The sequence below is a fragment of the Littorina saxatilis genome, linkage group LG1 (assembly GCF_037325665.1).
Source record: "Littorina saxatilis isolate snail1 linkage group LG1, US_GU_Lsax_2.0, whole genome shotgun sequence".
NCBI lineage: Eukaryota > Metazoa > Mollusca > Gastropoda > Littorinimorpha > Littorinidae > Littorina > Littorina saxatilis.
In genome coordinates this window covers 62,891,681-62,905,014 of record NC_090245.1, presented here as the reverse complement: position 1 = coordinate 62,905,014, position 13,334 = coordinate 62,891,681, and the positions used below count along the sequence as shown (strand labels likewise).

At 48.2% G+C, this 13,334-nt stretch overlaps 1 protein-coding gene across 4 annotated transcripts in view; it reads right to left on the bottom strand.

The window, feature by feature from the left end:
- LOC138975985 (BTB/POZ domain-containing protein 6-like) overlaps positions 1-13,334 on the bottom strand; it is a 50,637-nt gene that overhangs the window by 14,493 nt on the left and 22,810 nt on the right. For all 4 annotated transcript variants that reach the window (XM_070348784.1, XM_070348796.1, XM_070348791.1 and 1 more), the window contains exons 2-3: positions 11,198-11,474; positions 9,183-9,397 (exon numbers count right to left, since the gene is read on the bottom strand). In XM_070348784.1, coding sequence (XP_070204885.1) covers positions 9,183-9,397; positions 11,198-11,335 — 353 coding nt within the window. In that variant the 5' untranslated portion in view covers positions 11,336-11,474. The remainder of the gene's footprint in view (positions 1-9,182; positions 9,398-11,197; positions 11,475-13,334) is intronic.

Genomic DNA, 13,334 nt, shown 5'->3' with positions numbered 1-13,334 from the left:
GGCCGACGCATCGTCGTGGACACACCCTTGACTGGGTGGTGGTCGGCGGGGACGTCGGCGTCTCAGACCTGATTGTGCAGGACATGCTGATCTCCGACCACTTCGTCATTTCTTTCAGCTTCGACCTTCAGAAGCCAGGCCCTGCCAGACGAGTCGTCACCTCGCGCAACATGAAGCGGATCGACATGGCAGCACTGAAGGATGACGTCAGAGCACTCCAGTTAGACAGACATGACCTCGTGTCCAGCTACAACAGCGACCTGCGCCGGATTCTGGACAAGCACGCCCCTCTCACCACACGCACAGTCACCGACAGACCCTCGGCACCTTGGCTTACGCCGGAGGTCTCCACAGCCAAGCAAGATCGGCGTCGTGCTGAGAGAGAGTGGAGGAAATCGGCTCTCACGGTCCACAGGCAAATCTTTACTTTTCACCGAGAGGCCGTCAAAGAGATGGTGGATAAGAACAGACACCAGTTTATTTCTCAGAAAATCGAGAACAGCACCTCCAGCAAAGAACTCTTTCTGATCACAGGGCAGCTCCTCGGTAAAGTTCAAAATAAAAAGCTACCAAACTCCGTCCCTCTTGATGACCTTCCAGATAAGTTTGGGGACTTTTTTGCCGAAAAAATCGAGAAGATCCGAGTCGAGCTTGATGCTGCTCCTGGGCATCCAGAGCATGCGCCATTTCACGGCGCCCACCTCACCGATTTTTCTCCTGTCACTAAAGAACAAGTGAAGAAGATCATTGAAAAAGCTCCACCCAAATCCTGTATTCTCGACCCAATTCCTTCAGAGCTATTAAATGAGTGTCTAGAGGAATTACTCCCTGTCATTACTGACATCATAAATCAATCCCTCACATCCGGTCAAGTACCCCCTTCTTTTAAGCATGCAGTAGTCACTCCCCTCCTGAAAAAAGCTAACCTTGACATCAACACTTTCAAGAACTACCGCCCTGTCTCCAATTTGCCTTTTGTTTCGAAAGTCCTTGAAAAAGTTGTTTTGGCCCAATTGTCAGAGCATCTCGCTAAGACAGGTATGGTTGAACCATTACAGTCCGCCTACCGCGCAGATCACAGCACTGAAACAGCCCTACTTAAGGTAGCGAATGATCTTCTCACTGCTTGTGACAGCGGCTCTGTTTCGCTTCTGGCCCTGTTGGACCTATCCGCAGCGTTCGACACCCTTGACCACGATATACTGCTGGCAAGGTTGAACACCACATTCGGCATAACAGGCACGGCTCTGGGGTGGTTCTGCTCCTACCTGACTGGACGCACTCAGGCTGTTGTGATCCAGAATAAGCACTCCGAGGACACCATATTAAAGTATGGTGTCCCACAAGGATCTGTGTTAGGCCCAGTGTTATTCACTATGTACATGCAGCCGTTAAGCAAAGTCATAAAGCACCACAATGTCCTGTACCACATGTTCGCAGACGACACTCAACTACAAAAATCCGCACACACCAAACAGTTTACAGAGTTAGTGCAGTCAATAGAATCATGCAGCGATTCCATCAAACAGTGGATGACAGTCAACAAGCTCAAGATGAATGATGATAAGACAGAGATCATGCCAGTTGGCAAACAATCAAAGTTAAAGCTTCTTTCAGAAACATCCAGTCTTACCCTTTCTGATACCACAGTCACATTCAGCACCAAAGTAAAAAACCTGGGTGTCCACCTTGACAGTAACCTGTCAATGGACGCCCACATCAACTCACTCTGCAGAACCGCCTTTCTTGAAATGCGGAGGATTAGCCAAATCAGACACCTTCTTTCCCTCGACGCAACCAAGACACTGGTTTCGGCTTTTATTTTGTCGAGACTGGATTACTGCAACTCGCTCCTAGCCGGCCTCCCAGACGCCAAGCTAGACCGCCTACAGCGCATCATGAACAATGCAGCACGTCTTGTGCTGCGCAAGCGCAAGCGCGACCATGTCACCCCTCTCCTCATGACCCTTCACTGGCTACCAATCAAAGCACGCATTACATATAAAATAGCTACCCTGTGTTACCGTAGCCTTCAAGACTCTGCCCCTTCTTACCTGTCTTCGCTCTTAAAGCCACACGTCCCCACACGCAACCTCAGATCCGCTGACGCAGGGCACCTTGTTGTCCCACGCGTCAAACTGAACGCTTTCGGCAAGCGCGCCTTTACCTACACAGCTCCCTCTATTTGGAACTCTCTGCCCATGTCTGTCCGCCTTTCTACCTCTCTCCCTTCCTTCAAGTCCTCTCTAAAAACACACCTCTTCCGGGAATACTTCAACCCCTAGCCTGTGCGAGTGATTCGATGTTGTCCGTGTGTGTGTTTGTGTGTGTGTGCGAGTGAGCGACACGAGTATATGCGAGTAATTGGTTGTGTGCACTGTTCAGTATTTGCCACATTAAGGAGAGGGGTCGCTTGCCATCGTAGCGCGCTGTGGGCCGGCTGGGGGCGGGTTGCTTGCGAGGGCTGTATTTTGTACATTGATTATTTGATACATGTATAATTATTAAATGCGTCTCCAGGAATATGTTTAGTTTAAATCTTGTGTCGATACTATTTAATTCTGCCTCGCTATTAGCCATTGAGTAAAACTGTTTTATCACCATTGCTTTATTGTTGTTAATTCGTCTCCAGAAATATGTTTTGTTTTAATCTTGTGTCGATACTATTTAACTCTGCCTCGTTATTAGCCATTGAGTATAACTGTTTTATCACCATTGTTTTATTGTTGTTCTTTGGCCATTTACGTTGAATGACTTGTTATACATTGACATTGATAGTTTTATTCTTCTTCTTCTTCGTCGTTCGCTAGATAGTTTTATTATAAGAACCTTTTTTTTTTTTAATTCCTATTAACTCGATGTTCTTTAACTATGTTTGTAAATTGTTAGAGGATCTTTTAGTAGAAGTGTTTAACTGTCGAAGCTGCTTTTACCTAAGAGACCGACTGTATATTGTGCTGTTGTACTTGTCAGACTTGATTGTACCAAGTCCTTCACATGTTGTAATGCGCTTAGAGCCAAATATTTTTGTTTTTTGTAAGGGATAGGCGCAATATAAATACACTTTATTATTATTATTATTATTACATTGCACAAAATCCAAAATTTTAATAATAAATTTTCATTTAATTAATATACTTACCCAACTCACATATAGCAATTAACTCTAGTTCAGTGCTGGTAACGCTGTACGCGTTCCCCTTGGTAACAAGGGAGACCACCCTAAAAAAGAGTGATCCATCCCATAATATCAGACCGATGTCCGGTCCAACATCCGTATGCGTGCGCATACGCCGCCATTTGTATCATTCGAACGAAGCCCAACTCACTACTTTTTTAGAACCCAATACCACCACAGCGGGGAGGCGGGAGGGTTTAAACGATGTGAGTTGGGTAAGTATATTAATTAAATGAAAATTTATTATTAAAATTTTGGATTAAATTACATATTATTACCCAACTCACATATAGCAGATTGCTACTATAGGTGGTGGGTACTTACCAAAACTAGGCACGCAGGACCTGTCCCGCCGCTACCATGGCAGGCAGCGCGGAGCTTCCATCCTGTCTGACAGAAGCGACGTCTCTGAGGTAAAAGTTGACGAAAACGTCCTCAGAGCGCCAATACGCAGCTTCCAGTACCTCGGCTAGCTTGCCGGACCGAAGAACTGCCACTGAGGATGCCCAGGCTCTCGCCTCATGGGTTCTAGCCGCGGTGAGAGGCAACACTGCCCTAGCATCACCCGACTGCACTAGCCACCAGGCATATGCTCGTTTGATCAGAGTGGAGATCCATTTGGCCAGAGTCACCTTCGCTATATCCTTACACCTAGCCGTGTTTAAAGATATGAAAAGAAGCTTTTGACTTTCTGACCTAACAGGCCGAGTTCGAGACAGGTAACATCGGAGAGCTCTCACAGGACAATTTGCAATATCGGGATCTCCAGGAGCCAAAATCTTGCTCAAGGGTGGAATGCGCAAGATTGGAGAAAGCTGGCCAGGTTTCTGGTTTTTCGCGAGAAAGCCGGGAACAAATTTGAGAGAAATGGAACCATCCTTCTCGAACGCAATGTCCTTGTCTAAACCCGACAAAGAATGCACCTCACTACCTCTCCTAGAAGTAGAGAGAAGCGTTAAAAACACAGTCTTACGCGTCAAATCGGCCAAAGTGGCTGACAAAAGAGGCTCGAATTCATCCGAGGCTAAGAAACGTAAGACCAGGAACAAATCCCATGCAGGGAGAAGCGATTTTGAACGAGCTGCTAAAAGGGCAGCCCCCTTAATAACACTAGCGATAACCCCTCCGAGCGAAATTTTGTGGCCTAATTGCGCGAGGGTCGAAGAGATCGCCGACCTCCGGACCCTAATAGAAGAGGGAGAAGCCCCCTGATCAGCCAACCAAGACAGATGGTTGGCTACCTGAATAGACCTAGGAGAAAGAGGTTTAACCCCGTTAAGCGCGCACCACCTAGACCAAGAGGCCCAGTGCGATGAGTAAACCGAAGATGTCGATTTTCTATGCGCATGTCCAACGAATCTCAGAGTAGGGGAAGAGGCCCCTGCCCTACGCAAAGCGCTTCGGACAGAATCCACGCGTGAAGGGCCAGGATCTGTGGGTTCTCGTGCTGAACGCCTGACCGAGGCTGCACGAGATCTCCTCTTTTCAGGGCGAGAGGGATTGGGGGCCGAACTGCTAGACGCAGTAGGTCGGGAAACCAGTGCTGGCTTGGCCACAGAGGAGCGACCAGAACCAGCGCTGGCTTCTCCAAGTCCACTTTCCTGAGGACTTTGCCTAAGAGGCAGAACGGAGGGAAGGCATACGCCGGAAGATCTGACCAATCCACTTCCAGAGCATTCACCTTCCAGGCCAGAGGATCCGGGAAGGGGGACACAAAGAGAGGCAGTCTCGCCGAAAACCTCGTCGCAAAGAGATCTATCTTGGGCTTGTCGATCTGCGACCAAAGCCGCTGCAAAGACTGGTGTGTGAGAGTCCACTCTGAATGAACAATCCTGTCCCCTCTGCTCAAAGTGTCTGCAAGGACGTTCAGACTGCCCTTCAAGTACACTGCTGACAACAGAATGTGCTGGGCGTGACACCACTTGAGAATGCGACATGCAATGTCGGAAAGACTGTGAGACCGAGTCCCCCCCTGCTTGTTCACATACGACGCCACAGACATGTTGTCGGTGTGAAGACGTACATGACTGCCCTCCAGGAAAGGCTTGAACGCTAGAAGCGCCAGGGAAACGGCCTCCAACTCCAGTACATTGATATGTAGGGAGGCCTGAGAGCAATCCCAAACTCCCGAAACCATGTGCTCGTCCAGATGAGCACCCCACCCCGTCAGAGATGCGTCCGTAAACAGCTCTCTCTCCGGCGGTGGACGAACAATGGGAACACCCCGGAACAAATCCGGAAGAAGCCAAATGCCTGTGGTCTGCTGAAACCAAGTTCCCAGTGCGATCGGAACACTCCAGTCCTGGGATGTCTGATCCCACCTTGACTGCAGGGAGGCCTGAAAAGGCCTCTTGTGAACCCTGCCCAACGGAATGAGGGAAGCCATGGATTCCATCTGACCCAGAACCGAAGTCAGAACCCTTGCACTGGCGTGATTCTCTCCGTAGAGAGACCGAATCAGACCCTGAAGTTTGTCGATCCGCCTTTGAGACGGACGGACAGACCACCGAAGTGTGTCGAATTCCATGCCCAGGTAAGTAAATGTCTGGGATGGTTCCAACTCGGATTTTGTCAGGTTGACAGAGAAACCCAGCTGTGCCGCCCGACTCAGCACCCTGTGCGTATGAGCCTCGCAAAGCCCCCTGTTCTGGTGAAGGATTAACCAATCGTCCAGGTATGCTCTGAGACGGATGCCTTCCTGTCTCACAAGAGCGCAAAGCTGCCTGACCACAATCGTGAAAATCCACGGAGCTAAAGACAGGCCGAACGGCAGAGCCCTGAACTGGTAAGCTTTGCCGCCCCAAGGGAAGCGAAGCCACTTCCTGTCCGCGACATGAATGAGGACGTGAAAGTAAGCGTCTGTAAGATCGATCGACGTTGCCCAATCTCCCGGCCGTAAGGCCTCCCGAACCGAGGTTGGGGTTTCCATGGTAAACTTGATTACTCTCAGAAACTTGTTCAAAGGAGAAAGATCTAACACCGGCCTCCACGCCCCCGAGGCTTTTGGCACTACGAAAAGTCTGCCGTAAAACCCCGGGGACCGCGCGTCCAAGACCTCCTCTATAGCTCCCTTGAGCAGCAGAGCCGAGACCTCCTCTTGGACTGCGTTCCGTGCCACCAAATCCTTTGGCGCCCTGCAGGGCGGGATTATCCTGACCAGGGGAGCCTTCTGCCCTGACCAGAGAAGCCGGAACCCCGAACACACTATCCCCGTGACCCACTTGCTGGCCACCAGTTGCAGCCAGGAAGAAAGGGCCCTGGACGGGCCGCCCGCTACAACTAGCGCGGGGGCCACCGGGATGTGTTGTTCGGGGAAGTTTCATTGGGGGTGAGGCTTACGCCCCGACCCCCTGGAACCCCCGAAAGACTGACCCCTCTTAGGGTAAGGAGCTCCGCGCCCCCTACCCCTGGAGGAGAATGACTGCTTCTGGGCCTTCCCACCACCTGACGAAGACGTCTGAGGCTTAGCGGAAGAAAACGCCTGAGTCTGAGACTTGCCCTGAGGCTTCTGGAAGCCCTGTGAAGCCAAACGCGCGATCGCTACATCCCGCGCGTCCTGCGTCTCTTTCTGGAGAGCATCGAAAGACGCCTGCCCTAGGAGAGACCCCTCAGCAAAAGGGGAGACCTTCAGCCGCTCCACAGTCGCGGTGTCCCGAAACCTGGACCCCGACAAGAAGGCTGACCTCCTTGACAGAACTGCGTGAGTATACAGCCGGGCAGACAAAGCAACCTGTTCTCTAGTCACCTTGCCCAGAGTAGCCAGCAGTGTGGAAACATCTGTCGGCGACGCATCGAACCGAAATTCAAAAGGATCAAGAGATGTGGCAATCGATCTCGACAAAGACCTTTGCAGGGACTCCGACACTGACGTGAGTTCCAGCAAAGACCTTCCAACTTCCTCCACAGCCGCGAGAGAACCGTCAGTACATGGGACAACTCTATCCCTACTGTACCCGTCTTCTCTCAAAGCAGCAAGTTCCGGCGTCACCGGAAGTGCCCCTGACGGCAGAGCAAAAGAGTCCATCAGATCCAAAGGATAAGGGGTAAGCTTGAACTTCGGAACACCGGAAGCAGCCCGAGCCCCAGGCTGAGCCAGCCAAGAGACGACATCTTCCGGGGCCTCGCCGTGCTGAACCAACAACGGCACCGCCGGTTTGCGTTTACCACACAAGACGTTAGCCATCTCATAGGCAATAGTTGACGATTCCCGGAAGCGGAAGCGAGGCCGTTGCTCCTGTGCACTCCGGAAATCGTCAAAAGCAGAGCGAGGTGGGTGAAGCTGAGCCTTGTCCTTCACCACCCCTTCCGGAAAATACCTGAACGCCGTTTCCGCCGCCAGCGCCACAGCGGCTGACAGCTTCGCGGGCAAATTCAGTTGGGAATCCTCTACCACTGAGGCATCCCCGTCTTCCGCCCTACACTCCGACTCGAGATCAAGCTCGGAGCCAGGAGGCAGAACATCAGACCGTTTATCGTCGGCAGAACCGACCACTTCCTGCCCCCTGGGCGGAAGAGGACTAAAACGGTCCCCGATATTCTCATAAAGAGACGTACGGAGGCGCTCGTCCTTTCGCTGCTCATAAGGACTCTCACGACATCCATCGCCAGAGAGAGCCCCCTGAGCTCGCACACCGGCAAGCGGTGTAGACATACCTTGAACTGGTGTCACATTCAGAAGAGACACCAACTTGGTACTCCCATCCTGCGAAGCATGGACATCCGCCCGAGTCACAGTCGCCGAAGGCTGAACGGAAGTCGAAGCCGGAACTGCAGGAGACTGCCGTAACTGTGCTAAAGAGAGAACATCAGAAACACCCGACGGAAGCGCACGTAATTCCTCCCTAGTGGAAGATAATTCCGACGCAAGTGTCGAAACTTGAGCGCTCAAAGTCAACAATAAAGACGCAACTTCAGCTGGCGCTAACCCAGGGCAGCCATCTGAAGTTGAAGCAGAAGCAGAAGCAGAAGAAGAAGTTCTTTTGCGCGAACCGCCACTCTTGCCAGAACGTAAACAAGCCTGACCGGAAGTTAAACTGACGTCTGCTAACACGGGAGATTTAACAGAAGTTGAATCAGAAGAAACAGACGCGGATTTTCCTGCGCCCTTCTCTCTCCTCGAGCTACGTTTAGGAGGCGAATCGTCAGGCACCTGCCTCGAACTCGGCTTCATATTCACGCTATCAACAAGCGCAGCCTCCGCCATAGCGAAAGAACTCACGAAAAATTTCAAAGAAAAACAATTTCAGAAAAATTTCACAAGTACAAAACGAGCGACGAAAAACGTCGCTAAAGTTAACAAAACGGAAAGATCTCACCACACAAGTAGGTAAAGGTGAACAGCTAGGCGACGACCAAGGGGAGATGCCAAAGCCAAAGACTATGACAAAATGCTGAAGACAGCAGGAGCGTACATCAGGAGCGTCCTTCCCAGTTGAACCGCTGAGAGAGAATGATACAAATGGCGGCGTATGCGCACGCATACGGATGTTGGACCGGACATCGGTCTGATATTATGGGATGGATCACTCTTTTTTAGGGTGGTCTCCCTTGTTACCAAGGGGAACGCGTACAGCGTTACCAGCACTGAACTAGAGTTAATTGCTATATGTGAGTTGGGTAATAATATGTAATTTAATCAATTTCAAATGCTTCATGTGCCACAGGTCCTTTGCCTATTAGGGACTAGTTGGGGGAGGAAGGGCACATGGCCACAGAAGGTGAGTTGACGGGGAAGTTGGCTAGCTATAAATAATTAAAACGTGATGGTTAAAAGGTACTTGATTATAGGTCTGACGTAACTTTGGATGGGGGAGGGCCGATAAAGGAGAAACTGTTTATTGTATGTTTTATTAAAATTGATAAAACTCAGGACCACCTTCAGATTACAGGGCGGACCCACCCTATCCACCTCTCCCGGTGAATGACTACCATGAAGAACATCTCTTCATCTGCTCTACAATGCTAGCAATATTTGCATGATGCATGTTAATTGCTGACTACCAACCTGAGGAGTTGCCAGAGGACTTTGGGCTGGACATCAGGGAGGTCAACATGTGTGCGATCTGCGCCAGGGCCATCCAGCATGGCGAAGAAGACACCAGAGCGTGACTGCAGCACATAGCGGTGCGCCCCTACCTTCTCCCGGTGAACACCAACAATGAAGCAGATGTCGCAAGCTAGCTGGTTCTCCAGCATGTGGCGATTGCAAGCAAGCACTCCCTGCACAGCAAAAAGTGATATGGTTGTGCATGTGATGGATCGGGTTTTGCACCCAAAGACATTTTGAATCATCAAATACACTACTAATCATTTTGGCAGATGCTGCTCTAGTTTTCCATTTTTTCATTGTAAATCAGGTAAAGAATATGTCTGGTTTACTGTTCTTACTTTACGTTAAGAATTAAATTAAATGTAGACATTATTCACTCTCTCTCTCTCTTTACTTTAAGAATTAAATTGAATGTAGACATTATTCACACTCTCTCTCTCTCTCAAGACTCTTTCTCAAAGACAACACGTGGCGCGCCAGCAGTGGGTCCAGAATCACTTGACTGGCACTGGCGGCAATGAGGACACATTCTGTTCACTGATGATAGCCCTTGGGGGGTGGGTAATTATCCGGGGTGGGGTGCAATTAGCGTGCTACCACATGGCCCATGACATTTCTCTACTCTCTTGAAAATAATGTTTTTTACAATTTTTTTCTCAATTTAAAAGGATCTGATACAAACATTTAAATTAATATAAAATATGACGACTCGTAGCAAAATGGTCTGCAGCTTTGCAACTGGTGTGGCATGCGCAGTACATGTCATAATGGATACTTTAGGTCAATTGATGTTGACACGCTTTGAGCAGTATAGTTTCTAGCAGTACTGTATCACTTTGCTGTCAGTTGTTCACTTGTTTCACCTAATTCACCTTGCTTTCTGGGTCGTGGACGACCCAGAGCCTCACAAAACTGTCTGTATCTGATCTGTAAACTATTGGGAGTTCTTCATTGAGACTTCATGTAATCCTCAAACAACGTATAGAACCTTCCTATTGACCAATTTATTAAGGATTATCTATGTAAACAAACAAATAACAAATGACGTCATTTGAACTACACAGTTCAGATGTTGTGCGTCGTGGTCGACCCATATGGAATTAAAGAAGGCATTTTACTGGTGTCTATCCACATTCAGATGGCGTGGATTGTGTACGACCCATACTCTGCAAAGAGGCGGTAAAGAATTTATCCCTATTTGGATGGTGTGGGTTGAGTATGACCCATACTTTTTACGTTGAATCCTTCTTTCGAAAGTATGGGTCGTACATGACCTACCTTAAGGGCGGATCAATTCACTTTGGAGGGGGGGGGGGTTACAAAATTACTGCGAAGATACAAGTTGACGGCGCCGAAGGCGCCTAAGCCTCTAGGGGGGTCCGGGGGCATGCCCCCCCGGAAATTTTTTTTATCCAAAGAAGCAAAATAGAGCTATCTGGTGCATCCTGAGCCAATAAATTACCTCTTTTTTTGGGGGGTGGGGGGGGGGTTACGTAACCCGTGTAACCCCCCCCCAGATCCGCCCTTGTACCTCATCCGGACTGTGTAGCCCAAAGCGTGATCCGCTTAAGGTTAACATGTTCAACCACATGTCAAGTAGTAAAGAGTTCCTTTGTAGATGTTGATACATGTATAATTACTTATACGTGTACTCCAATATTGCCAAAAAGAAACAAAACTCAGCAATTTACTACAGGGGCACAAGATTGAGACCAAACTCGAATTTGAATAAGTGTGATCTCTTTTATTACCTGCTCCTTGCACTTTTCTTCAGGTACCACTAAACACCCACAGAAATTCCACCCCCCGAAACTGCACCCACTTTGCTGCCAATTAGTGAATTGCCAATTAGGAGCTTTCTGCTTTCCTGGTAAAAGTAGTTATTTCAAATTTGTTAAGGCTGAAGCAAAATTAACATACAAGGAACCCACAAAATACACACACACTTTGCCCAAACCTCTTGTACCCACCTTGCCCCTCTGCCAGCTACCAGTGGGGGCATCCTCCTCACTGTTCAGTCCGGTAGTATCCGGGTAGGTCGGTAACGGAGGCTTCTCCTTTTCCTTCTCAGGTGTCTCCTCGAGACCTGGGTACACCCCACCTGTCATGACAGAGCCCTCTGTCTGGGGGTGGGGGTCTGAGTTGCGAGTGGCTGTGGGAGGCAGCGTAGTTGGTTGATTCTTCCACTTACAGTGGTGACAGTACTGACACTAGGCAGAAATTGTGTTGTGGACTTGTAAAGTCAATCTGTGACAGAAACAAGAGAAAAGCATGTTGGAAACAATTTGACACATTTTCTTTGAGCAGTATAGTTTCTCTTTATTTATTGACAGTTCTAAAATCAATGAAATTCTGTTTTTATTGTAGCTGAACCTATAATAGTATCAATAACTACAACTCCAGGGACCGATTGATGAAAAGAGGTCAGTAATTTTAGGCAGGCTGTCGTTATGTAAAGGGTTGCCTTTTTGAAAAACTAGTAGTAGTATGTACCAGGGTAAAGGTAAACAGGGCTGAAAGTCCACAAAATGGGGCACTGGCCTTTGGCTAGTACTTCTCACAATTTACTAGCCAGAGAGCAAAGTTTAGTATTTTTACTCGCCAAACCAACCATTTGTTTCAGCAACTTTACTCGCATTTGGCGAGTAGATTAACATTTCTACTCGCCATTTTCATTTTTCTACTCGCCATGGCGAGTACTCGCCACTTTCAGGCCCGGTTGAGGTAGTCCCATAATCATGTGGTCACAGGGGAGATCTCAACTTTTCTGGGACCGGCTTTATGAGGGCAGTGCCGATTTCCTCTCCCTCGCTGCCTTTGCCTTCCCCGGCCCTGAATAGGGTCAGGTATCCATTTGGAGACTGGAGAGCACTCGGAAAATCGGGTATTTGCATTTGCCCCGAGTGGGGGACAAACCACGAGCTCCAATGTGAGAGGCAAGCGCTCTAACCACTGCGCCACTCCGACTCTCTAGTACCAGTTGAAAGCTAAAAACAACTGGTGTTTTGGGCATATATATACGACTTGTGTCTGTCTGTCTGTCTGTGTGTGTGTGTGTGTTTGTGTGTGTTCGCGATGCACGGCCAAAGTTCTCGATGGATCTGCTTCAAATTTGGTGGGCATATTCAGGTACACCCCGGACACAACCTGGTCGATGAGAATTTTCAACACGTGCTCTCAGCGCGCAGCGCTGAACCGATTTTGGTTTTTATAGAGGATGATGTACGTGTGCTATGCCAAAATTATGGTGGCTGAGTGGTCAGGATACAAACATTCCACTCTGTAAGTTGATTGCACACACACCACAAACAAATTTCAAAAACAAGTTTCTAATGTGTCTATTAAGTTATTTGTTCTGTTGTTTTTGAAATGTGTATGTCGTGTTTGAGCGCGCGCTAGTTACGTTTATGCCTCTGTTTTTCTGTGACTCCCTTTGTGTTTTTGTGTGCACATGGTAAAATAATTCCGTAGTTTGATGTTTGATATTCACAATTTACGAATTAAGGGACAACCAAAACGATTTCTCTGTGTCATAGTGGAGATACAACGTACGGTTCTCTGTAGGTCGTTACATATAATATATTAAACCTCCAGACAATACTCTGACAGACTGAGAGTAACTGAAAACTGATAATAGTTTACAATCTTCTGCAGCAGATCATCTGTGATACTGATAGTCCTTAATTTAAGTAGGTCATGAAGCTCAACGGAAAATCAGATTTTTAGGGGGAATACACATTTGGCTCAGTGTTAACGTGAAACATGCGGCCATGACTTTACATTCAAAAGTAGAATAGTATCTTATTAGGTGATAAATTATGTATGTATGGCATGTGTGAACACTGCATTTGACAAGCATGATAGAAAATGTCCTGGTTGACTCAATGACCGACATTTAGTGGCAAGCTGTTGTGCTCTGCTAAAGCACCAAAAATGAAATGACAGGCAACTTAGACAGGTGTATTCATTCAAATAGACGCCGTTGTCCACTTTCTATATTGAATTCTCATAATCATATAAATTTATAATATATTAAGGCAAAATTTGGCCTCTTAATTTGCTCATGCATCTCACAAAATGGCGTTGGCTAACCGTAACACTAACACT